The sequence below is a fragment of the Colletotrichum spaethianum genome (assembly GCF_022836535.1).
Source record: "Colletotrichum spaethianum MAFF 239500 DNA, contig29, whole genome shotgun sequence".
NCBI classification, from domain to species: Eukaryota; Fungi; Ascomycota; class Sordariomycetes; order Glomerellales; family Glomerellaceae; genus Colletotrichum; species Colletotrichum spaethianum.
Genome location: NW_026054799.1, coordinates 201,384 through 225,799, shown reverse-complemented (window position 1 = coordinate 225,799; position 24,416 = coordinate 201,384). Strand labels below are relative to the sequence as shown.

Here is a 24,416-nt window from a genome sequence, read left to right as displayed (position 1 = left end):
CGAGTCCAGAGCCCCCAACTACTTCATGGCTATGTCGGCCAAGCAGCCAGCCTGCTGCAGAACGGGCACCTCCGAGGCTTGCTTGTGCTTCTGCTTCTTCTCGGGACAACCGTATCCTGACTCAATCAACAGCTTCGAACCCTTCCCGCGAGTTGTTCCTACACTCGCGCGCGCGTTTCACCCTCTCTGGTTCTGTCTTCGCCGCCGGTCTTGCTTTTCGGATCATTTCTAAAAAGGCTCACCGAAGGCCTCAGCTCCTCGAGCCTGATCACATCCCGAGCAGCTTGCGCCACCCAGGAGCCCCCCACGTGCGACTCTCTTCATCATCGCGCAGTCGTCCCAAGGCACGGTTACTGCCAGTCGACGTCACTCAGTGCATCCTTGTGCGAGTCGCCCACTTTGCTTGCCTGCCGCCGCGGCATACGCAACTCGGCAAACCTTTTGCGCCGTCATACCGCTCTCACATCCCTCTGCAGACTCCCACTTGGACAGCTCGCCGGCACCAAAGCTCGCATATTGCTGCCTCTGTCAAGTGCTCTGCTGCCTTTGGACGCCGTGATTCCACGGGCGTCCGCCTACCATGTCAGTCTTCTGGGCCGCTGTGTTGCTGGCCCCTTATAAGTGCCCACGGGGCGAACGTGCGCTAACGGCTCAACAGGAAGTTCGGCAAGCAGATCCAGAAGCGCCAGCTGGAGGTCCCCGAGTATGCCGCGAGTTTCGTCAACTACAAGGCGCTCAAGAAGGTATGTCGACTGCTTACAGTTCCCCGTCCGTGTCTCTCGGCCCCATGCCCTCCCCCCCCCCCTCGCTCCCTCGCTTCTCTTCCGCATTGGGCACGCGCTCGCCGAGGAAACCACAAAAAGAAAACCACCCTCCAAGAGTTTAGTCACCTCGGTACCCGACGCCGTCCCATCAGGGGCAAGGGGATGGAGCAAGCCCCTGGCAGGAGCCAAATATAGGCGGCGTTACCACTGACACCCGCTACTAGCTGATCAAGAAGCTGTCGGCTACTCCCACGCTGAGCGCACAAATCGACCCCCTCCGCTCCGCAATATCTATAGACTCCCAGGCCGCTCTCCAGGCCAACAAGGCCACGTTCTTCTTCCAGCTGGTAAGTATCCCGCCATGGGTCAGTGCGATGAACTTCCCACCGTACTTACTGACCCTCGAACAGGAACGCGAGCTCGAAAAAGTCAATGCCTTTTACCTGCAAAAGGAGGCCGAGGTATGTATCCGTCCATGGCTACGTGCATTGACTCGCCGTAACTAAGCGTTCCTCTCCTCCACAGCTCAAGGTGCGGTTGAAGACTCTGCTTGACAAGAAGAAGGTCCTGCAGTCTCGCAATGGCGTCTCGAGACGGTCAGCCAAGTTCACCACCCTCGAGGAGGGCTTCCAACAGTTCGCCAGCGACCTGAACAAGCTGCAGCAGTTCGTTGAGATCAACGGCACAGCCTTTTCCAAAATCCTCAAAAAGTGGGACAAGACATCAAAGTCGAAAACCAAGGAACTCTACCTCTCGAGAGCAGTAGAGGTCCAGCCCTTCTTCAACGCCACCGTCATCAGCGAGCTCTCCGACCAGGCCACAACCAGCTTGCAGGAACTGGGGGCCTGGGCCGAGGGAGACAATGTCAGCTTCGAGCCCCGTAGTGACCACATCGTGAGCAGCCAGCATCTGCTCGGGACCGACGAGGGCGATGCGGATACCCTCCTGCTCGACACCGTCATCTCGGGGAACCTCGAGGCGCTGAGGGACCTGCTGGTCCGGATGCGGTCCGCCGCTAGCTCGTCCTCGGGCTCGGACGTCTCGCTGATGGAGAGGATGACCCGGACGTTCCTCGCAGCAATCCACGAAGCGCCCAAGGAGACTCTGCAGGTCCTCCTCGACACCGGGCTGGTGGACATCCAGTCGGAAGACGACATCAACGAGCGCAACTGCCTCCACCAGGCCGCCATCTACGGAAACTCGTTCGTTCTCGGGTATGGGCTAGCAAAGGGCGTGGCTGTCGACCGCACCGATGTGTACGGCCGAGTCCCCTTGCATTATGCCAGCATGCATGGGCGGCTGGACATGCTCGATGCCCTCACCAGCGGTAAGACCCGGGTGCTAACAGGAAGTTTTTGACGGATTGCTAACGCGGTGGCCAGCAAACCCTCAAACGATAGACCTGATCGACCACGACAACTTCACACCGCTGGTGCACTCGATAATCCACGGCCACCTGCAGTGCGTTGAGCGGTTACTGGCCAAGTCTGCCCGCATCGACCCCGCGTCCGATGCGGACCATGTGCCGCTGAACCTCGCGTGCGAGCACGGGTCACTGGCAATCGTGGAGATGCTGCTACAACACGGGGCACAGATCGTTCCCGACGCCGAGGGCCTCTATCCCCAGCATCTGGTGGCCCGCTCTGTAAAGATGCCAGAGCTCCTGCTGTTGCTCAAGAACTTTGGCGCGGATCTCGACCAGGTCGACAAGCTGTACGGGTGGACGCCTCTGGTCCACGCCGCGAGCGAGGGCAATGTCCCTTGCCTCCAAGCCTTGCTGGACGTCGGGGCAGACCCTAACATTGTCGACGAGAAGGACCTGCCGGCAATGTACTACGCGACGTGGGAAGGCCACCTGGAGTGCATGCGGCTACTAGCCCCCTTCAACACGAGGACCAAGGCGAGCCCCATGATCCTGCAGCCTGGGTTGGGGCCGATGATGGCCAGCAGCGGGCCCGACCCGATGGCCCTCGACCCGGACGCCATACCGGAGCTCGAGTTGCCGCCGCCCATAATACCGCTGCGCCGTTACGGGCACAACTTCCTCGACACCAAGACTGTTATCCAGATCAGCTTCGAGGAGAACGGAGACCAGCCTCTGGTGTTCTTCCACGATGGAAAGTACCCGGCAGCGCGTCTCACCATCTCGTCCAAGGTTTCCGACCTCATCCCGAAGAACATCATGTTGCCTTTCCAAGAAGATACCCGCATTGTTTCCTTTCAAATCGACAACCTCGAATCCTTCACCCTCGATTTCGACGTCTTTCCGACCTACGGCGCAAAGATCATCGCCAAGACGGTGGCCCTGCCCAACACGTTCAAGGCGCTGCTCAGCAGCTCCGGCAAGTGCTGTCTCCCCCTTTTCGACCCGAGGCTGCGTGCAATCGGCCAGATCAGCTTCCACACACAGGTCATCAAGCCCTTCAACGGCAAGCCGCTCGAGATCACGGACTTTGAGACGTACTGGAAGGCCACGAGCCAGTTCGACCGGAGCCCCAGCACGTTTGTGACGGGTTCGAGCCTGTCTGGCGACTTTGTGCGCCTCTTTGTCCAGCACACCAGCGACGGCGTGCCCGTGCTGTGGCCGAGGTGGACGATCCCGTGCGGGGGCATCGACCTGCCCATCTCGAGGTTGACGATGGAGCAGTTCAACACCATCACGTCAAAGAGCCCAAGCCGCGCCGAGCTGGCTTCATTACGCTCGAGACCTCTGGACGCCATCGCCGACGTTCATCGCGTCCTAGCCACGGCCGGTATCCCCCTCAACGAAGCGCTGGCCCTGCTGCCGCACGGCATGCACGTCAACATCCAGATCCTCTACCCGTCGCTGGAAGAGGAACGTGCCATCGGCCTTGGCCCGTCGCTGGACCTCAACAGCTTTGTCGACTCCCTCCTCACCATTGTATTCGACCACGCCCGCGCGCAGAGAGCTCAGTCCCTCGAGTCGGTCCGCTCGGTGGTCTTCAGCTCGTACAACCCGAGCATGTGCACGGCGCTCAACTGGAAGCAGCCCAACTTCCCCGTCTTCCTGTGCAACGACCTCGGCCGGGAGGACGTCATGGCGCCGCCGGATGTGATCCAGAGCCACGGCCGCAGGTCTGCTTCGATCAAGGAGGTGGTCCGGATCGCGCAGGGCAACAACTTCATGGGCTTGATTTGCTGCTCACGGCTACTCGTAAGTCCTCTCGCTGTCCAATGCGTCCGGTCGTGCTTACTGACCATGACAGGATATGGTCCCCGCCCTGGTGGACGCGATAAAGTCACACGGCCTCGCACTAGTCACGGACAAGTCGCTGGAGCCTTCGTCGACACGTTCTCTGACCGACCCGTTCCCGCGGCTGCCCAAGGGGGTGGATGGTGTCCTCAAAAGTCACGGTGTTTTGCGCTTCAACGAATCTTTAGACGTGTAGGGGGTAATGATTACGTGCCAATAGTAGTAGATCTGTGCACTCTCCTGAATTGCATTTGCAGCCCAAAAAATACCAACCCATCCAATGTTTGCACTCTCAAGAAGATGATAATAGTGTTTGTCATTCTGGCATAAGTCGTGAAAGCGAACCCATTCGTCCCCGTGGCACACGTGACATTGCAGACACGAGCGCCGCCGTTGTCAAACTCATGCGCCCTTGAAGTCGTACTTGAGCGCGGCCAGCTCCTTTTCCGGATCCACGCTGCCCATGACCACCTTGGCGATGAGAACCACAACGTACACGATGGCCGGCAAGTTCCCCAGCCCGACGTGGCCCAGCGCGTGCCTCTCGCCGGACCTCGTCACGACACCCGTCAGCACGAGCACGGCGCAGAGCCCCAGGTTGAGGTAAGGCAGGTACGTCTCCAGCGGGGACTTTTGGTCCTCGGCGAACGAGAACGAGCTCCTCCGGCGTCTCGTCTGGACCGGGGCCCGGACTGGTTGGTACGACGACGACGACGACGACGCGCCCGAGATGGACGAGGTCGACGAGGCGAGAGAGGAGGAGGGGCTGGCGCGCGGCGTCTTGGGGCGGGACCAGGCGTCGAGGAGAGGGATGCCGGTGACGCCCGGGGGCTGGGTGCGGAGGAGGAAGGCGGTCGAGAGGAGCGACGTGAGAGAGAGAAGCGACGTCAAGGGGCGGAAAGGCGCAGGAGCGAGATGAGGTAGGGGACCGTCGTGAGGAGCGGGAGGGCGAGGAGGAAGGTGTTGAATTGGGCGTTTCGGGCGGCGTTTTCGTCGGCGAGGCGCTGGATGAGGACCTCTTGCTCTGTCGGGGGTGTCAGCGGTTGCACGGGGGTGTGCGCACGGCGCCAGACGGCGATTTACCTTCTTCGTCCATGACCTCGGGTTGCGAGTCTGCAGAGTCGTCGTCCGTGGGGTAGTGGAATGTGCGCCGCAGGCGGGCCGCTGCGCCTCTGGGTGCTGCCATCTGGGTGTTGAGGTTCTTGGCGTCGCAGTGCAGTAGTCGGAATCGCCAGAGTTACAAGAAGAGGTCTATGTTGCAAAAAGCACAACCTTTTGACCGCGGGGTTGGGGGCAGTTGTTCAAGTCACATTGCACACGTGGCTAGGTAGCTACGTTCGATAGAAGCTCGAAGAGGGGACCGTGACGGCTCAGCCTTATGACGCGCGCGCCAGCTGGCCATGCTGGACAGGGGTCGCACATGCTGAATGATTGGCCGGAGCTCAGCGAGGCGTTTTTTTGCCCTTCCCCGGCCTGCCGTTGCTTTTCGATGCGCCGCCAGGACCCCCGGGAATTTTTTTGCGAGGAGCTTGGCCCACCCGTCGAGACCGACCGACGACCGAACTCCATGGCCTGATTCGGAGCGTCCCGAGAATTTGCTAGGCCAATTCAACACCACCAACGACAAACGATTCGAACCGCCGCCAACACACGACCGAATCCCTCGACGAGCACCCCAAGTCGGACCCCGGTTCCCCCGAGCATGCTTTCGAGAACCATCACGAGGAGATTCGCCTCCTCGCTGCGGAGCGCCGCCGCACGGCAGACGCAGCAGCAGCAGCAGCAGCTCAGAGCGCAGACGCAGCGGAGATGGGCGACCGCGGCGCCGAAGCCCGGGTCGGGACCGCTGATGGAGCGGCGCGCTGACCGAGAACTCCCAGGTGAGGTCTTTCCGCCGTCCCCCAGACTACACGTATCCGTCCTTGACACGCACTAACCGCTCTCGAGTCCAGACCTCAACCAAATCACCTTCCGGTGGTCCCGCACGCTCCCGCTGTTCGCCGCCGTCATCGTCGCCTGCAGCGTCGCCATCTTCAACTACCAAAAGTCGTCGTCCCCCGTCATCGCCTCGACGCTGTACGCGCTGCGGACCTCGCCCAAGGCGCGCGAGCTGCTGGGCGACGAGGTCCAATTCAAGCACCAGATCCCCTGGATCTCGGGCGAGATGAACCAGCTGCACGGGCGCATCAACATCGCCTTCAGCGTCAAGGGCTCGCGCGGCGAGGCCCTCATGCGCTTCGCCAGCTACCGCACCTCGCACAAGGGCCTCTTCGAGACGACCGAGTGGAGCCTCGAGACCCCCGACGGCCGCAGAATCGACCTGCTCGACGGGGCGGACCCGTTCAGGGGGGTCGTGGCGGACGACCTGGATGACGAGGCCGATGAGCAGGCGGCGGCGGCGGCGGCTGCGACGAGGGGGTTCAGGCAGACGAGTCTCAAGTAAGGGACCTGGCGCTAACAATCGACGCGGGGGACATACAATACGGTGCAGAACAAGGTTGTTGGACAGGGACCTTAGGAGATCTCAGGAGACACAGCATAAAAGCACGCATGGTTGGTCATTGGGTTTGTGAATTGGGCGAGATGACGGCCCTAAGCTATACGCCTCTCATACGGGGGTGGTGGTGGTAAATGTACAACATGTATAGTACACGGACTTTCGTAAACAATGGTGGGAAAACAAGGAGGGGCGCCAGGGCACTATCTATACAAACTCCGCCATTTCTCTCCTCTCCTTCTTCAGCTCCAAGTGTCTCTCCCTGGCCTCCTGCAGTCTCGCCTCAGCGTCCTCGTTGCTCTCCAGGAGCTCCTTCAGCTTGTCCTGCCGGTAGGGCAGCGCCGGCGCCTTGCGCTTCTTGGCGTCCTGCAGCTGCACGATGCAGTTCTTGGGCCCGGCGACGGCGCCCTTGACGAGCACGACGCCCAGCTCGTTATCCACCTTGAGCACCGTCAGGTTCTGCACCGTGACGCGCTCGTTGCCCATGCGCCCAGGCATCTTCTTGCCCGGGAGGACTCTGGATCCGGAGCCCTGCGAGGGACCCGTGGTACCGATGGTGCGGTGGTTGAGCGAGTTACCGTGGGACGCCTCCTGACCCGCGAAGCCGTGGCGCTTCATACCTCCTGCGAAGCCCATGCCGCGGCTGTTGGAGCGGACGTCGACGTACTGGCCCGTCTGGAACCAGTCCGGGAAAAGCTGCGCGCCGATGGGCAGCAGCCCTTCCTCGGAACGGACCTTAAACTCGGCGAGGTGGCGCTTGGGCGCGATGCCCTTGGCCTCGTAGTAGCCCAGCAGCGGGCGCTCGACGTTGCGGGGCTCCTTGGATCCCGCACCGATCTGGACGGCCCAGTAACCGTTCTTCGGCCGCGTCTTGTTGGCGACGACCTGCACCTGGTCGAGCTGGAGGACGGTGCAGGGCACGCGCTTCTTGCCGTAGTAGATGGCCGTCATGCCCTTCTTGACGGCGAGCACGCCGGTCCTCAGGGGCGTCGTCTTCTCGCGGCGCGCCAGGGCGGCAGCGGGGCCGGTGGTGAGGGCGGGCAGGCCCGCGGTCGTCTGGTTGAAGCGGGCGGGCTTGCTGCGTTTGGGGAGCGTCGACCAGCCGTACTTGACACCGCGCTTCGCGGTGAAAGGGAGGAGGTGCAGGCGGGGGCCGGCGAGGACGGAGGAGGCATTGTTGGCGGCGCAGGCATTGGTTATCGTCGACGATCGGAGGAGCTGCAGGCAGCTCGGGGGCAGTCGGGGCGCCATGATGGGGGGATGGCCGGGTTTGGGGGCGAGGTGGTGAGGTTGAGGGACCGGTCGGCGTGCTGCGTTCGTTCGGGGGGGATGGAATTTTTTGGGATGAGGTCGGATGAGCCGTGCCTGGGGTGGAAATCTTGATGTGGCCCGTGCACCACCGGGATTGATCTGGTCGCCGAGCTTCTCAGGAGCTCAAGCCAGGGTCTTTCTCAATTGAGACTGGACCAACTTGCTATCAAGATCTGCAACTCTTATTTTTTTATATATATCTCACTCAAAAGAAACTGAAAGTCCGTTGAACTATTCACCGAGATGTCCTCCATGTCCCGCATTGAGCAGATCCACGCGTACAGGCGCCTCTACCGCGAGCTCCTCCGGGCGGTCCAATTCGCGGCGCCGTACAAGTACGTCGTCCGCGACCAGCTGCGGGCGGCGTTCCGGGAGAAGGAGGCCAGCTGGGACAAGGACATATACAAGCGGACCTTGTGGTTCCTCCAGGCGGCGGCACGCGAGGCCGGGTTCGAGCACAAGATCCTCAAGAACCTCATCCGCGTGGCACACGAGCGGCAGAAGACGGAGCCGTGGAAGATCAGCTACCGCAGGGCCGCGGACATGAAGGAGAAGAAGCTGTGAGTTAACGTTCCGTGTCTGTGGCAGGATTTGTGCTGACTGTGTTAGATCTAGCTACGAGGAGGGCAAAGAGATCACGTCTACGGCGTTTAATCACTATGACATGACGGTGGCCATGTTGAACAAGACGATGGGCATCCGTCTGAGGTGAAGCTGCGGTAGGCCTCGATCCGGTCACTGCAACCGTTACCCGACCTGGGACTTCAGCAGCATCTTGGCCACTACGTTTCATGCCTACGGTTGCGACGCGCGGATTTCCGATCCCGAGGCCCGGCCTCTGACGCTCTGGCACAAAATTCTAACGCACATCTGCGCCGGAATTGGGCGATGCGAGCCATCCTTGTGCTCCGGCCTTGGGAAGTCAGCATCCCCTTCAGCACGCCGAGACGGGATCATCAGCCCAGACACCATCATGCATCGAGGCTTGTTGTGGCGCCAGGGTGGAGAGATGGCGAGATGGTGCGAAACATGATGGTCCCAGCCGCGACGGTCGACGCAGTGCTAGATTGTCACCCACACCCGAGGGAACCCATTGGAGGAAACTGGCCTCTCTGGAGAAGATCACTGTCCGACGTTTGCCAGCCGGGCGATCTGCAGATGTGTGGGGTCACCAAGTGTGAAAACGGCTCACCTCTGGTTGGCTGTCTCTGTCTGCAAGCTGGCAGCAACAGCCCATATAAAGCCCTTCGAGGGGGTTTTGGAGGGACGCATGGGAGGGTGGCCGGGGGAACAATGTCTGGCACAACCAAACATGACTCTTGTTGATGGTTGTGTGGTCGATGATTAGTCTGGCGAAGCGCTGCTGGCGCCCGTTTGAATGCTGATTGTTGCTGTTCCTGAGCACATGTCCTTCTCCCGGTGCGGAATGCTGCCTCGAGGCACCTGGTTGAGGCCAGAGATTGTAGCACTCAACAGGGAGACTCGCAAGGTTCGCCGGAGGGGCGCAAACCGAGGAGTGCTGGTTGGAGACAATGACGTTGTCGTACATGGCGTGAGAGTCGTGCCCCAAGGGTTGGGAGGGCCAACAGGCTTGCACAACCAGAGGTACTCACGTTGGATTCTGCAGAGGATTTGGAGAAAGCTGAGGGCTGAGGGGGTCGAGGCGAACCCCCCCGTGTCCCGTGTCGGAGCCAAGAGTCTCGGCCACCAGGACCGTATCGGCCCCTTGGCCGGTGCGGACGAGAAGAGTGGTTCCACATGGATCTCGTCCGTCAATTCCCAAAATACGCATTTCGGAAACAAACCGTGCTTCCACCCTCGTGAAACCGACCCGCCGTTATCGTACGGTGGTAAGGTTGTCGGCCGAGCCTCCGTTTGGAATGTACGATGCATCAAGTCGGGGAAGGGAGAGGGAGATAGAGACGGTGAAACCCTACTTGGGATGCGTCTCTGGCTTGTGACGGTGGATTCCCAGCAGGTGCGACGATCCAGTGAGGGGACTCCGGGCGGCTTGGTGTTAGCGGCCGCTACCTGTAGGAACAAATGGGAAGCGCAGAATCGCTGGAGATCCCAACCGGGCCCTGTCTCCGTTTCAGTGGGGTCTCTTAGGACCTGCTATCATGTATGTCTGCTGCTGCTGTTGATGCCGTGGCTGCGATTCACCTTACTTTGGAGATGCCAATCAGCGGTCGTGCTGCTGGTCGCTGGGCGGGGCCGAAGGGGGGCCTCCAGCTGCAGCTTTCCGCACCATCATCCTTGAACTGGCCCTGCAGTCTGGGCGGACATTTATGTACCTCACCATACAACCCTTGGAGTACCGGTACTCCTGCCGGCAGCGAGGGGGTCGCTGAACCGACCCATGAGGTTAGGCCAATGGCAGGGTTGGGTGCTGTAATCGAACCGTAGCTGACCTGACCTGAGCCTGGGTCTGTGATGCGCATGTTCCTTTCCACGCCGTAGACAGTGATTCCCACCTGCCACTGCCGACCCCGCAATCCACGGTAGAAGTAGTTGACGCCAACGCCTCCAACAACAGTCCCCTTCTTCTTCTCTTCAACTTAACCCGCCAATCTCCCATGGTTAGCGGGCACAACAGCGTCAATTCCCGGGGGTTCAGCTCTCGATTCCCCAGACTACCGTAAAGCCGCTCTCTGCCTGCCATCTGACCACTCGACTCGTCATCACCACCGTCTCCTCGCCCGCCTCTCGAACCTCGCGATTGTCGTCCCAAACAACCTCCACCTGTGGTGGTCTGGATGGACCTACCCCCAACTGGCACAGGGCCGTATCGCGACCGCGCTGAAAGACCTTGATCTCCCTCTCGAGATCACCGTCTGAAGGCGCTGCCACATCGCCATTGCTAGAAGCATGCCAGCGACAGAAGCCGAATATCACCCAAGACACCATGTTCCGGCCCGCCAACCGACTGCGATCATGCCTCGAGCTCAGGAAGAGCGCCCGCAGAGGCTGGTCAAGCGGTACCGCACCGAGATCGCCGCAAGCACCTCGAGCATGTTTTCCACCGTCGTCGCCTTCCCCCTCGACAGTGTGAAGACGCGAATGCAGACTTACCGGTACGAGGGCTTCCTCGACTGCGTAAGGCACACGTACCGCACCGAGAAGCTGAGAGGCTTCTTTCGGGGTAAGGCGCAGCTCCCTGGCACCCGCGACCCCTCATCATGACCAAAGTGTTGATGGCACCGCTAACCTTGTTTTGCCCCCTCTGTAGGCGTGCTCGCCCCAATGGCTAGCATCACTCTCGTCCGAACCATGTCCTTCTCGATCTACCAGCGGGCCAAGTACAGCTACTCAGGCTGGATAAAAAACGCCCTAGGATTCGACGTACTGCAGCACGTCAACAAGAAAGGCACCTATCCCAACCTCTACTCGATTGCCTGCTTTGGAGCTGCCGGCGCCACGGCCGGCTCGTGCATCACGCTTCTTGCCTGCCCGTTTGAGTTGACAAAGCTCAGCGCGCAGGTGTCTGTCCTGCTGTCGGACCAGCAGAAGCTCAAGGAAGCCAACTGCCGCGCCACCAACGGCCACCAGGTCGCGGCCAGCTACCAGAACAAGGGCACCTTCAAAACTATGCGAAACATCATCCGCCATAGGGGTGCTTTGGGGCTCTACACTGGCTTCAACTTGCACTTGTGTAAGTCTGCCCAGGCGTACAACCCCATCCAAACCCTCAGCTGACCAATCTAGTGCGAGATACGTTGGGCACGGCCATATACTTCATGGTCTATGAGAGCGGAAAGCAACTCGGGACCACGTTTGGCGGCGACCACCCAACGACGAACAAGTTGACGGTTGTCATCTCGGGGGGTCTTTGCGGGATCGTATCCTGGGCAATGATCTGTAAGGATTCGCGTGACACCCCGTCTGCGGAATACGCTAACTCGGGCAGACCCTATCGACTCGGCAAAGAGCATCTACCAACGTAACTCTCTCTTGTACTCCAAGGGGCAGCAGGTCGAGCCGCCCCCGAAGATTGAGTTCTTTAAACGACACATGTACCGCGGGCTCGGAGTGTCCATGGGACGCTCCTGCGCCGTGAACGCCATCTTTTTCTCGGCTTTCGAATTCATGAAGAAGCATGTCAACTCACTGGATGATAACTAAGGAATTGTGTAATTTGCGAGATGCTTGCCGGCGGCCTCGTCGGCGCCTTGGACGGCCGCATCCAGGATGGACAGTGGCGTTTGGGCTCGGTGGTTGGCATGCGCACCACCAAACATATCAATGGGAACACGGAACGAGAACACAGACAGACCTTAGTTGCGGTTCGGAGTCGAACTGCAATCAATCAATAGCAATTCAACAGACGCCATGACCCAGTTGGCAGGTGACCTCATGCTGTCCTACGGATGCCGCGGCCATTCATGCCGTCAGTACCACGGCTCTAGAGCGAATGGGCGGGCGATTTGAAAGTCTGGATGCCTCCTTCTGTCTGTAAGGTTTGCGATTGAAACAAGGTCCGGCTACCCCAGCTCTTCCCGTAAGCAGAGCTCAGACTGCCTGTTTGCCTGTCAACTTTTTCGGTGAGCCGTTCTCAGTGTGCTGTGCTGGCACCTGATTGCCTGCCTTCGCCAGGTGCCCGCGCTCGTGCACACCAGGCCCGCCACTATCGTCACGTGGCGATAAGCCCGCCGATTCCTCCAGGTTGCGACCCGACCTCGTTGGGCGACCTTGCGTCTTCTTCCGGGTCGAACTACTTTGCCTCAGCCAGCCCCGGCGTCCAGTCGTGACTTGTGACCTTATGCTCCCACGCATTCTGCATCCAAGCATCGCCCGCGCGCCTTTTCTCCAAGTGCAACAAGCTCTTGCCGCACCTGTTTGACGAGTTGCAGATTCAAGTCTCTGCCTCCCGGGCATTTGAACTTTCTTCCTTGTCTACTACATCCTGCGTGACTCCTGCTTTTCTTCTTCTTCGCACGGCAGCAAGTACCACACTTGCTAACGTCGACACCTTCGAGGAGAAGGTGCTACTTCCAAAGACGCGCCATTTCTGGCTTGACGTACTTGACTTGACCACCATCTTTCGTGTTGGCTCCAGTGCAAGACATCGATTGTCGTCGTTCTCACTAACTGTCATTTATCATCCTTTTTGGGGGGCAAGGGAGGACAGACAGCGTTAAGAGGTTCTTGGTCGTCGACCACCATGGTAAGCTGATAACAAAGGGAGTCATCAGACATGGGGAGAGAAAAACGCACACAGCCGGGCCCTCGTGGCACGGCCAAGGATCGGCACAAGAAGGCCGGCAAGGTCAGCAAGCCCATTGACCGCAGCGCGCCGCTGCCGCCGGGGCTCGTCGCCGCGAAACCAGTCAACGCGATCGCCAGCAACAAACACCAATCCTATTTCGAGTTTATCGAGAACAAAGAGAGGAAGAAGCCGCTGCTTCTCGAGGTACGCCTTTAGGGCGAGATTCTCTCGACGCGTACCGGCCGTCGGACTAACCATTGTCAATCAGAACACCACGAACACAGACCCGCCTCCTGGCATGAGATACATTCCCATTGGGAACCCTGAACTGACCGAGCGATGCCAGGACATCTCAAGAGAGCTGGGCGCTTCGGTATACATTGTGGTAAGGCAGACTCACCATTTTGGCGCAGGCGCAACGGCTTACCCCATGGACTGCAGACAAAAGCAAAGAAGGACGCATCGGACTTGAGCCTGCAAATCCACCGGGTCGGGTACCACATTCGCGAAAACATCGTGGATCGGGCCTTGGCGGAGCTGGGGCTCACCGACGTCTACGTCCCCGAACTCATCGGCCAAGGCGACGGAGGGCTCGTCGAGAAAATCCCTGATGACCAAGACGAAATCGACAAGCAGGCGGACGCCGCCCTACGCGAGCTTTTCCCCCGGATCCCAAATACCGATCGACAACAGATCATCGATCATGCCTTCCAGAAAGTTGGTGGAGCCGCGAACGAAGCGTAGATGGACAAAGAACGCTGACAGATTATCACAGGGGAGACACTTCAAGGGCGATCTGGTCGTGGGGCTCCAGCAGGATCTTTCTCTTTCGCGGCGAGTGCAGCTTGCTGTCCTGGCGCACATCCGACACAACCACACCAGATATGACGAGCTTCTTAGGGAAACAACCTGGCACAACGCCAGAAGAGCCACGGAGCAGCTTTGCCTGGACATCCTCGTCAAGTGGCGAGGTGACGATGAGAACGGCCGCAACCAACTTGACGAAATCCTTCGCGAAGTCGTGGTGCTCTCTGACGACTCGGATGACGAGGACTCGGGCGAGGAGCCCGATTCCGAATCATCAGAGATACTCATTGACAGGTCTCACAACACTGGCAGGGTGTCGGCGCCGGCCGCACCCCAGAACGTCGCCAACAGCCGTAAACGCTTGTCGACAGCGGTGTTGTCTCGTCCAGGATCCCCGGTGCCCCATGCGACGCCCGGAACATCTAGGCGACTCGCCAAAAGGGCGCGCAAACGCGCTAAGCACCGTGAGCGTAACTTTAGCCGATATGAAGCTGCTAGAGATGCTGCTTGGGACAACGCCATGCAGCGGCAGAGAGCGCCCGATGGTCGTTCCGACCAGCCAGGCATGGCGGACAGTTCCGCCAGTCATGGCGCGTACCCTCCGGGCCGGCCTGCTGCACCTGTTGAGAACAGAGCTCCTGTGAATGATGGCGGCCATCCGTATCCGCAGTTGCGGCCTCTCTCTGGACAGTTCGGCGACATTTTCTATGAGAACGGGCAGCACGTGAATGGTACTTATCCCGCGCGGCCTCAGCCCACGCGCTCCCAATACGTGCCGTCCGGTTCTACAATGCAAAAGGTAAATGACACTGGCAGCTCTTTCAGTCGCGGTCCCATGACCCATGGAAGTGCTCGGGTACCGGAGAGTCACCAACTGCAAGACTTATTGCATCCATCCATTGAGCCAAGATCGCCCGATTCTCTACGGCCTCCATCACGCTTTACCCGTGGCATGGTGGAGTACACGGAGCGCAGAGGTGACGATCTGCAGTACCGCTTGAACTCCCCTCCTCGTGGCCCAGTTGTGCGAGAAGAACACTACCTCCATCGACCTCAGGTCCACCAGAGTTATCCCGTACATGCTAGAGCTCCGATTGGAGACCAGGACCTGGTTCGAGCCCCTGAGATGTCATACCACAGTGTGCCACAGGATGCCGCTCGACCGGCCGGTTACCAGCCAGCACGAGATTATGGCACTGCCGGACCGCATGGCCATGTTGATAGGATTCCGCACCAGGAAGGCCAGTACGGTCGACGGCATGGCAGCGTCCTGGGAGAGAAGGCCAATCCCATCATGATTGAAGACCAGAACGTTCACCAAGGCACAGTCTACCTGCGCACGGGTGAGAGTGTCAGGGACAGATTCGGCCCTGATGCCGAGATACTCGCCGTCCGCCGCCCTCGGCGTGACAATGGCCCGGACCCCCATCGGCCCATTGCAATGGATGAAGGCTTCATCCGCTTGCGAGAGGACCGGCCTACGGAACAACGGAACGGGCTGGCAGAGGAGGGCTTCCTGAGGCTCAGGGAGCGCACTGTTGCTAGGCCTGGCCCCTCGGCGTTTGCCAACCATGCCAGACCCTCGTTCAATGACTATAGGACTTATGATCCGCCCCAGTTCCGGCCGGCTGATGTTCCTGCACAAGCCGTTTACGTGAGACGTGCTGAGCGACCGCCTCCTGCTGACCTCTCATACCATGGGCCCGGGTATGAGCGCGTCGAGAGAGTTAGAGCCGAGAGGGTTGTCCAGCGCGATCTTCCGTCGCCTGTCTATGGCGGAGCGTAAGTTATTGGCGTCGACGACGGACTCGATTTCTCAAACTGACATTGTGGATCGTGTAGGCCAATCGAACATCATCAATACCATCCATTACAAGGAACATACGGCATTCCCGTTTATCAACACGCGAGGCCGGTGCCAAGCGCAGGGGACCCATTCGGACTTGACCAATACCCACCATCACAACCCCCTCCTCCTGCACAGCGCCACTGGCCACGCGCAAACGACGATGTGATTGTGCTTGAATGAACCACGACTGGACTCGCAACAAGGTTAAAACAGCGTACATACCTGGCACGGTTATCTGGAATTGGGCGGACCAAGCATGGACGACAGCATTTACATGGCGTTGAAGGAATAGCATCTTTGATCGAGAAGGGATTTGATTTGCCTAGGAGGCAGGCGTGGACCTCTGTTCTTCATTTAGGAGACGGGGTAGGACTGCGTGTGGTTGAGGAAAGTGCATAGACGGATTGTATTACGTTGATACCCAAGACCGACGAGCAAAAAATGCTCCAATTCATTACTTAGTAGAGGAACAGCACGACCCGGTTGGGACTGCTTGGAGGAACACGGCACTATGAAACGGAATGGAAATACCCGTCAACCTTTGAGCGATCAAGCCCGTTTCGCCCCAGCTCGACTGAAGTGAATCGCCATCAACATCTAGATTCATATGCAATCACTCCGGGGAGCATCAGCTCGCATATGTTTGACTCCGGAGAGGCGGTTTCTAGCACCCGTTGAAACGGCACACTCTGTAACAGCCCGGCGGTGTACAGCGGTCAAAGGAATCCAGAAAAGCAACAAAATATGCATCCCAACACCCTTTCCTGTCTATTGTCGTATCGCCGCCGCCGCATGATGATGGAAAATAGGCAACAGGTCGTTAGAAGAAACAAGGCGCGCGCCCCCCTCCTAACCTCAACTCCTTGAAAATGCAACCAGAACCCCACGAATGCTTTGCGTCGAAATTCGAAAGCGCCCCCCCTGGCATCCCCGCCGTCAAGAATCGGGCTCAAGTAAAGTAAAGAGAAGAAATAGCGAGGAAATGTGATGGAAGAGTGCCAACGGACGCAAGCCGGCTACGAAGCCAACATGGGCTGCCTCGCCCGCACCCGCTGCTGCGCTGCCGGCTCCTCTTCCTCTTGCGCCGCCTCCGGCACCGGCAGCTCCGTGTCGGGCACCGTGGGGAGCTTGTGCTGCTTGGGCGGGTTGCGGGCGGCGTCTTCAGCGGCGACGCTGGCCTCGAGGGCGGCGAGCTCGTCCTCGACCTCCTCCTCGTCCTGGACCGAGATGCGGCCGCCGAGCATGTCGCTGACTTCCTGTGAGGCGGAAAGGTCCCGTCAGCATCGCGTCCCTCATGCGAACAGAACGGAGCTGCGCTGCGCATCCCCCCAAGTGCGGGGGGTTCCCGAGCGGCAGTGAACAAACCTTTTGATAAGCGATGGCGTCGGCCGTCTCGCCCATGAGCTTCTCGACGTGCTCGATGCCGCCCATCTCCGAGTGGATTTCCTTGAGCACCTTGGTGCCCTGTTGCAGGCCAAAGACGACGTCCTTTTGGATCATGGCGAACTCGACCGACGAGGTGAGCTTCTCGAGCTGCTCGAGCTGGGCGTCGGTTTTCTGGAGGAGGGACTCTTGGTATTTCTTGCGGCGGAGGGCAAGCAACGCGCGCGGCTTGTCGCCCTTGGCGAGCATCTGCTTGGCGACGGCCGTCTCCTTGTCCGTAAGGACGGTGATGCGGCGCTGGTACTGGTGGAGCTTATCGCGTTGAAGCTTGAGGTCGAGGATGGCCCTGGAGGTGGGGAAGGGTGCGTTAGCAGGTAGGAGGGATTGGGGGGTTAAGGCGGTCTGGGGTTTGCGCATCGTTGACGCGACGCTGCGCTCGTGGTCGGAGACTGAGAGATTGACGGTGGCTTACTTGTCCTGGGCGGTGACTTTGCTCGCGTTGCCGCCCATGTTGAAGAGATTCGGGGACGGAAGAGGGGGGGTGATGCGGGTTCGGAACGGCGGTTCCTCTCGTGGAGGAGCTCAAGATGTCGATTCCGGGTAGTCCAAGCAGTGTCGAAGTTTCGAAACGAACGAATTTGTTGTGATGGCAATGAGACGGTCGTCGTCGAGGGTCGGGCGGTGGTCGGAGATCGGTGACTGAGGGGTGTGGATGGTGGTGGTCTCGTGCTTGAACCCGGCTCGGTTTCGAGGCGCAACGCTGCGACGGATGGCGGGCTGGGCAGTTCGTCATTGTCACTTCCTCCGTGGGTTGGGTGGGGCGATGCGACTATCGATAAGATAGGACGGGAGAGCGGTACATGTGTACTTGCTGTTGCCGGGCCAACCAACTCGCGACTCCATGCCGTCAACTCACGATGCGACGAGCCCCTATCTCGTGTAAGACGGTGTCGCGATGTTCTTTTCAAGACATCAGATGTACAAAGCCTATTTTCCCTCAGAAATCCTGCGTCTCTGAAATGTTACCCCTTTTTTACATATATGGATTGGGCCTTCCGCACGTAAACAGAAGCCAAGATCAATAGATCTAGAGGGTCAAAAGAGTTCACTCCCCGGTGGGAGCTACATCTCTGGTGCACATGCCGGGATGTCGAAATTCATCGCTAGCCTGTCGTCGAGTAGGCTGTCCGGTGCGGAAGTCGGAAAATCGGAGCTGGTGTGACTCGGGTAGGATTCGAACGATCGACCTTGGCGACTCAACCATATCTCACAGTTTGACCTGAACCCTCACGCCCGAGGGCCGCCTTCTGTGCTGGTGATGCCCTTTCCGACTTCTTTTGCAATCAAGTAGGTTGAGGAGGCCGTTGGTGCCTGATGGTTTGAGGACCTTGAGGGCAAGAGTTGTCACGGGACTGGTTGCTGAGGCGGCATCAGAGATGGGATGAAAGGCGGTGGGTGAAGTATGGCAGGAGCGAGGGAGGATCTTTCCGGGAAGGCACAGAATAGACTCATGACGCAATACTTCTTCACAGGCTCTCTCAGCTTGGTTGGGTAGCTGTAAATGAACGGTATAGAATGATATCAGTCTCTTAGAGAGCAAAGCCATCTCTACACTCTTATGGCTGGCTGGAAATTCGACCAAAAGTCATCGCGACCACCTACGGGTAGTGCTCACAACCGCTTTGTCAAGTTGAAACAGTCCTAGACTCATAGTGGCTCTCACTTGGGGACAAAAAGTCGTGTGTGCATTACTTTTGGTTGAGGGATCCTGCAAGCCTCTGTCTAGCCAAGAAGGCAGTCCAGTTTCGAGTATGGGTGGACTCCAATGATGTGACTGGATGTACGAGCTGGATCATGCTTATCATATTGAGGAAAGGGTTAAATCGCATGTAAGTGAGTGTAACTTGAGGCGTGCAGCCTCCTAGTGCAGTCGTTATTTTATGGTGAGGCTGTCGGTGACACTTGAAAAACTCTATGTATGTATTTGCACCATCCCTCATGTCGGAGTTTCATTCCTTGTGCCCAATTAGCCAGCCCATTGTATACGAAACCACCGAGCCCACAGTATCACCATGGTAGGTTTAGTAGGCTCAAGTAGAGTACCAGACTCAGGGTGGATTTACTTGGCCCTCACGCCAGGAACGGGGTCTTCTCTGTGTTGTCGTCTCTTCCAGATGTACAGTATCGCAGGTGTGGTTGCATCAAGTCAGGGCATAAATGTGAAGTAGCATTGGGTAATCAGGCTCGAACGGCATGGTCTTTTCTCGTAATACTATCTACGCGGCAGTCGTGCTATCCGGGACAACTTGACTGTGCTACAAAATGGCAAGTTTGGGTAGAGCTACCTGCGCGTGGTATAGCTTCTTTCTCACATCACAACCGTCATATTGACTCGCAGAGGGAATGCCCACGAATGGCCGAAGAACGTGTCAAAACTTGACTGGCCCGAGGCCACCCCCACCATCCCGTGCCATCTGAGAAAGCAATGGGCATTGTTAACCCACAAAGCGAGAAGTGGGTGCAGTGCCGGCTTCGACGCTTCAAAAGATTACCACTGTCAGGGTGAAGGTAGCGTGCGACTCTCGTGGGACAGTTGTGTGCTCACGAGCTCGAGGTTGGCCAAGGCAGATAGTGAGAGTGTTCCTTGAATCGTGACTGGTATGAACAACACCGGGCTCCCGTATAGTGAATGAACCGTGCAGTGTGATTTAACGTCAAGGAAGCCTGTCGTCGGCCGGCAATGAAACAGTGGTGTTTCCAAAATCTCGTCGCACCCAGTTCTCAGAGGTTAGTGGGCAAGGCCGTCTTTGTAGACTGGCCACCCCAAACTGCTACTCCATGCTCCAAGGTCCGCATAGACACCCTACTATAACAAAGACATGGTAATCGACAAAGGCGTTCATCAAGGGTCTAAAGTATCGAAACGACCTTGTACTGAGGCTCCGAGTTCGGTAGAGTGCGGCTTGCCCACAGTCTTCCAAGGCACTAATAAAGTAGTCACACATTTCATTTCATAAAACCCCTTAAAGATGAGGATTCCAAAAGTCTACTACTAGATCATCCAACAATTCAGGCCCCAAAGCGGCCACCAACTCTGCAATTCCAGCTTTCAGACACCCGCTCGCCCCGACGTCCTGACGCTGCCAGGCCACCAGGTCGCCCGTCTCGAAGAGCATGCCGGAGCCGTCTATTCGCAGCTTGAGGTGGTCCATCTGGTCCATGGAGCGAATCTCATCCAGGGACATGACGCCCGGCATGCCAGTGTTGAAAAGAAAGGTATCGCCATCGTCGTCGTCGCTCTCGTCCATAGGGTCTTCCCCGGCAAGCTCATTGCCTGCCGTTGTCTTTTCCGTGGCTTCCTCGGAGCCGTCATCTCCCAGACTATTGGGGGCTTCCTTGGACAAGCTCAGATACTGCTTCTTGTCAAGAAGGTCCGTAACCCGTTTGTCCATCAGATCCCAAGCTAGAGTCTCTGGGTCCAGTATGTACTGCGGCATGTAGTCCATCTTGTACCGCATCTTGGGACACGTGTGGATATAGAACCCAGGGTACCAGTAGCGATAGCCCCCCTCCCTCGCCAGAGCAATCTCGCGAATCGCGCCCAGCTTCCCTGGGGCGTATTTGTGAATGGACTCATGGTAGAGGAAGTACACGGCACTGACGCAGTGGGGCAGCAAATCCAAGACGCCAATGGCCACCAGCTTGCCGTCTAGGCGGTAGCACTGATGGAAGGATCCCAGACGCTGCTCCTTGCCATCGGCTGTCGTGATTGTCTTGCGCTGAACAGGAGACTCGCACAGGAAGCGCTGGAAGCCACGCCTCGTGATATCCGCAGGCTGTTCCTTGTGAACGACGCGTTGGTAGTTCTCGTACACGAGGTACTTCTCCTCGGTGAAGTCGTCATGCTCCAGGGTGACGGTGAAGACGTGAGCGGGCTCGGGAGGCACCTGTAGCGAGTCGTACTCCGCCTCGTGGACCCTCTCAATCAGATCGAATTCGGAATCCCGCTTCCTTGCCTGCTCGCGTGTGCGCGGGTGGAGACGGGCCGCCTCCTTTGTGTAGGCCTCTCCCGTCAGGAACTTGTTGAAGCGGTTAATCGTTTGGCGCTGATCCCGGGTGGGCTTGAACTGGGTGGAGTCCAGCCGGAGAGTGTAGTGAACACAGCACGCATGGAGCTGGTCCGGCCGATAGAGGGTCGTGCCGGAGCGCCTCCAATAGTGGTCCAACAGGGTCTGATAATATTCGGGAGTGAGGGATGTGGCTTTAGCATAGTAGGAGAAGCCTAAAAAACGATAGCCCATGTCAGTAAACCGTTTACACTCTGGATTCTCACAGTGATACGGCTGCAGGTCACCCTTTGGCCAGCCCACGTGCGGCTAACGTGATGATGACATGCGGCAAGACGCCATGACGTGGGAGAACATAACGTTGTGACCCAAAGTCTTGGACAATTCACGAGGGATGACTCTGGGGACGCGGGACGGCATTCACGTTTTGACTGACTCTTGCCTTGGCGGCCACAATAACCACAGCGCGACGAGTTTGAGTAGCCTAGGCATGAGTTAGTCCAAATGTCATCGCGAGGCAATGCCTTATTAAGCCATCTTTGTTGATGTATGGAGCTCCAACGGTATGGGTACGAGCACTCGCTCGTTGTGGTTTTAGAGGAACTTCGAACCCCCATCTCCCAGCGGCGCTCTCGGGCATATACAGCCGAACCGCGAAACCAGCTGCAAGGGTCCTTCGCAAAGGCCAGAGGGGAGTGGGAGAAACAATCATGTGCCCCGGCAGCCAAGTCAGGTCTGCTGAGAAGGCGGCCCAAAGTTCGAAGACAGAAGGCCCAGCGAGCGTGGGATTCGGCCGGGGCGCATCCATCGCGCAGGCCCAACTTGCGCCGACATCGAGGGATTGAAGTCAGAGAGGCTTGCGTGACAAGGAAGGGGATGCGGTAACATCGATCGGCGCAGATGCACGAGAAAAGGGCAACTAAGCCAAATGTGCAGGTGGCGGGACGACGACGGGAGCTTCCCCATAAAACGCCACGAGCCAACGACGGTTGGGAAACGCTGCACGGGGGCAGATGGTTGGAGGAGAGAATAGGATGAACGACTCACCGATTGGGGTTATATAGGACAATGCATCATCAGGGGTCTGCATGCTTGTGTCGTCCATGGCTGTCTGCTGCGACTTGGGCGCTCTAACGCACCAGGGAAGCAGCCAGCTCGACTAGCGCTGGACAAGTACGCAAAGTTGGCCTGATATTCGTTGTGAAGGTTCCCACGGTTGCTTGATGTGCAACACCAGGCGGAGAGGGGTAAGGTACTTTTTCTGGGGTGAGGTGAGGATCGGTGGTTGAGGAGCCGCTGGTTTGTCGGACGTTGTCGGCCGATATGGCTGGATAGACTGACTTGTTGCTGCAAAGTCGATTTGCGAGTGTACTTGCGGACGGCAACTCTCACCTCACACGCGCTGCAACGTCGAGAAGAGGAGTGAGGTGGACTGGCGGGGCTCTGGAGCTCGAGATGGGGGGAGGGGCTGGTCGTCGGACGCGAACTAACGGTCTCTTCTTTTCCTTGGATGCAGCAGCCGTAAATGCTAGTGGCGAGTTGGCCGTGTCGTTCGTTACCCTGCACCTGGCGCAGCGAGGCGAGTGGGATGGGATGCGAAGCGGATGTGATGCGTAAGGCTTGTCCTTTTGAATAGTAAGAGGCCTGCTAGTATCATGGGTCGGTCTGTATATGTAGTCTGTAGGTGGCTAATTAACATCCAATCGTGGCCTTCGAACCCCCAAGGCGAGGAGCTATGACGACGTTCCTTTTGCCTGCCTGCCTGTCCGCCTAACCTACCTTGATACCTTCCTGACCAGTGAAGGCGCCCTGCACGTCCAGACAGACTGCGGTGGTTTGCCTGACTGACTGCTCTGCTTCCACCTCGCCAGCGTATCAGCGCCTATGTAAGCCGGACCAAGTGTCGAGGGGCCTGGAAGCTGTGGGTTGGGCTGGGCTCCGTACTGCTCTGCGCCGCTCTACCTGTCATCTCTTTGCTGGTTCATCACACGACGATGATGGATGGCACGGATATGCAGGAGCCCAGAGCCCAGAGCATGGGGGGCTGCGAGCTGCCAGCTTTACCCTACGGCAGATGACCAGGCTCGCAATTCTGTTGGCCCAAGGGAGATTTGCACACACCGTGCCAGGATACGGCGGCGGCGGCTCTGTCGGATCGGAGAATGACGCGAGAAATGGACCTGGCCGGGAAGATGATATGCGATAGCGTGGGAAAACAGTACTATTTGGGACGGAAGCTGAACTGCTGCTAGTGACGAGAGCTGTCGAGCCGGCGTGCTCAACACCGGCAAGAGGAGACTTGGAACGGCCTGGAGAGTCTGGGAATGCCGCGACTAGCTGCAATTCGCGATGGATGTGGTGGGTGACATTAATGGTGTTGTACGTCGTTGTGTTGCTCCCGGGTCGCCGCTCACGGGACAGGTCTGTGAAGGAAGAGCAATGCTAAGCTCAGGTGTACGTACCCGCCAACGGTTCCTTGACAGGGAAGGTATTTGCGTGGTAAGCTTTCTGGCCTGCCGTGCTGCAAAGCTCCAATCGCTCACTGCCGCACTTGTTTTGCGTGGGATGCGACGGCTCGCTGCAGAGAAGCAAAGGTAAGCCGATGAGAATGCTAGGTGCTAGACTGGCTCATGCTGACATTATGTGAACGGGAACCCCCACAAGCAACGCTCATCTGGGCCAAGAGAACCCCAGCCTGTCATCACTCAAGTGGTTGGTTGTCCTCCAGTAGCAGTGTCTTCCGATGCAGTGTGGGATGCATCCCGCCAACGTCTCGAGTCTAACGGACCAAGATGGGTGGTTGGCTGCAGCCCCCGGAACTAAGAACCGGATCAGTGGGACCACCCATGGAAGAGTCAACCGTACAGGCTTTTTGCCTTTTGCCCAGGTCAGCTCTCAAACCGGTCATGCAGCTCTGTACATCATTGCTGTTGCGGCGATCCCAAGGAATTGTTGTCTTGGGACTGTTGGTGACAATGCACTTGTCGACAGCCCCATGTCGTTGAGCAAGTCATAGATTTAGTGCGGAATGTCAGATTAAAACCACATAGTAGACGAACCCGATGTTGAAGCGTCACCGGAAGGCGCCTGTTTGCCCAACTTGAAGTCCGGATCAAGAACAAGAAGTGCAACTTCGTGTGTAACTAAATCGGTACCTGGTTGAAAGTCTTGCAGGCTATGCTTTATCGATCCTCCCCATAGTAGCACGCGGCAACAACACTGTTGCCCAGCAAGAAACCGGGCACTCGTATCAAAAGTCGCTGCTCGTTATACCACGGCAGGCTGGCGCTTTCGCTGGCCTGCTGAGGTAGAGGTATC

At 58.2% G+C, this 24,416-nt stretch overlaps 10 protein-coding genes across 10 annotated transcripts; 5 read left to right on the top strand and 5 right to left on the bottom strand.

Annotated features, from left to right (window-relative positions):
* Window positions 1-580: 580 nt before the first annotated feature.
* ColSpa_09580 (ankyrin repeat protein nuc-2) lies at window positions 581-4,174 on the top strand (the record flags this gene model as incomplete). The annotated part of the gene is made up of 7 exons (XM_049275792.1): window positions 581-621; window positions 659-743; window positions 989-1,111; window positions 1,175-1,225; window positions 1,290-2,091; window positions 2,147-3,939; window positions 3,992-4,174. The coding sequence occupies 7 exons, from the start codon at window positions 581-583 to the stop codon at window positions 4,172-4,174; spliced, it is 3,078 nt and encodes a 1,025-aa protein (XP_049131749.1).
* A 206-nt stretch (window positions 4,175-4,380) lies between these two features.
* ColSpa_09579 (uncharacterized protein) lies at window positions 4,381-5,164 on the bottom strand (the record flags this gene model as incomplete). Its single annotated transcript, XM_049275791.1, has 3 exons — window positions 4,381-4,809; window positions 4,908-5,002; window positions 5,062-5,164. The coding sequence occupies 3 exons, from the start codon at window positions 5,162-5,164 to the stop codon at window positions 4,381-4,383; spliced, it is 627 nt and encodes a 208-aa protein (XP_049131748.1).
* A 516-nt stretch (window positions 5,165-5,680) lies between these two features.
* On the top strand, window positions 5,681-6,421 carry ColSpa_09578 (cytochrome c oxidase assembly factor 1; the record flags this gene model as incomplete). Its single annotated transcript, XM_049275790.1, has 2 exons — window positions 5,681-5,858; window positions 5,931-6,421. 2 exons carry the CDS (start codon window positions 5,681-5,683, stop codon window positions 6,419-6,421), a joined length of 669 nt encoding a protein of 222 aa, XP_049131747.1.
* Window positions 6,422-6,682: 261 nt separating this feature from the next.
* Window positions 6,683-7,726, bottom strand: ColSpa_09577 (54S ribosomal protein L9, mitochondrial; the record flags this gene model as incomplete). The annotated part of the gene is made up of 1 exon (XM_049275789.1): window positions 6,683-7,726. The coding sequence occupies one exon, from the start codon at window positions 7,724-7,726 to the stop codon at window positions 6,683-6,685; it is 1,044 nt and encodes a 347-aa protein (XP_049131746.1).
* Window positions 7,727-8,029: 303 nt separating this feature from the next.
* ColSpa_09576 (uncharacterized protein) lies at window positions 8,030-8,498 on the top strand (the record flags this gene model as incomplete). The annotated part of the gene is made up of 2 exons (XM_049275788.1): window positions 8,030-8,346; window positions 8,396-8,498. 2 exons carry the CDS (start codon window positions 8,030-8,032, stop codon window positions 8,496-8,498), a joined length of 420 nt encoding a protein of 139 aa, XP_049131745.1.
* Window positions 8,499-10,399: 1,901 nt separating this feature from the next.
* Window positions 10,400-10,693, bottom strand: ColSpa_09575 (uncharacterized protein; the record flags this gene model as incomplete). Its single annotated transcript, XM_049275787.1, has 2 exons — window positions 10,400-10,528; window positions 10,553-10,693. 2 exons carry the CDS (start codon window positions 10,691-10,693, stop codon window positions 10,400-10,402), a joined length of 270 nt encoding a protein of 89 aa, XP_049131744.1.
* Window positions 10,694-10,720: 27 nt separating this feature from the next.
* ColSpa_09574 (putative mitochondrial carrier) lies at window positions 10,721-11,908 on the top strand (the record flags this gene model as incomplete). Its single annotated transcript, XM_049275786.1, has 4 exons — window positions 10,721-10,928; window positions 11,016-11,438; window positions 11,492-11,644; window positions 11,694-11,908. 4 exons carry the CDS (start codon window positions 10,721-10,723, stop codon window positions 11,906-11,908), a joined length of 999 nt encoding a protein of 332 aa, XP_049131743.1.
* Window positions 11,909-12,980: 1,072 nt separating this feature from the next.
* Window positions 12,981-15,585, top strand: ColSpa_09573 (uncharacterized protein; the record flags this gene model as incomplete). Its single annotated transcript, XM_049275785.1, has 4 exons — window positions 12,981-13,196; window positions 13,261-13,377; window positions 13,434-13,709; window positions 13,768-15,585. 4 exons carry the CDS (start codon window positions 12,981-12,983, stop codon window positions 15,583-15,585), a joined length of 2,427 nt encoding a protein of 808 aa, XP_049131742.1.
* Window positions 15,586-16,664: 1,079 nt separating this feature from the next.
* Window positions 16,665-17,541, bottom strand: ColSpa_09572 (charged multivesicular body protein 6; the record flags this gene model as incomplete). Its single annotated transcript, XM_049275784.1, has 3 exons — window positions 16,665-16,904; window positions 17,014-17,377; window positions 17,504-17,541. The coding sequence occupies 3 exons, from the start codon at window positions 17,539-17,541 to the stop codon at window positions 16,665-16,667; spliced, it is 642 nt and encodes a 213-aa protein (XP_049131741.1).
* Window positions 17,542-20,054: 2,513 nt separating this feature from the next.
* On the bottom strand, window positions 20,055-21,332 carry ColSpa_09571 (arginyl-tRNA--protein transferase 1; the record flags this gene model as incomplete). The annotated part of the gene is made up of 1 exon (XM_049275783.1): window positions 20,055-21,332. The coding sequence occupies one exon, from the start codon at window positions 21,330-21,332 to the stop codon at window positions 20,055-20,057; it is 1,278 nt and encodes a 425-aa protein (XP_049131740.1).
* Window positions 21,333-24,416: the final 3,084 nt, after the last annotated feature.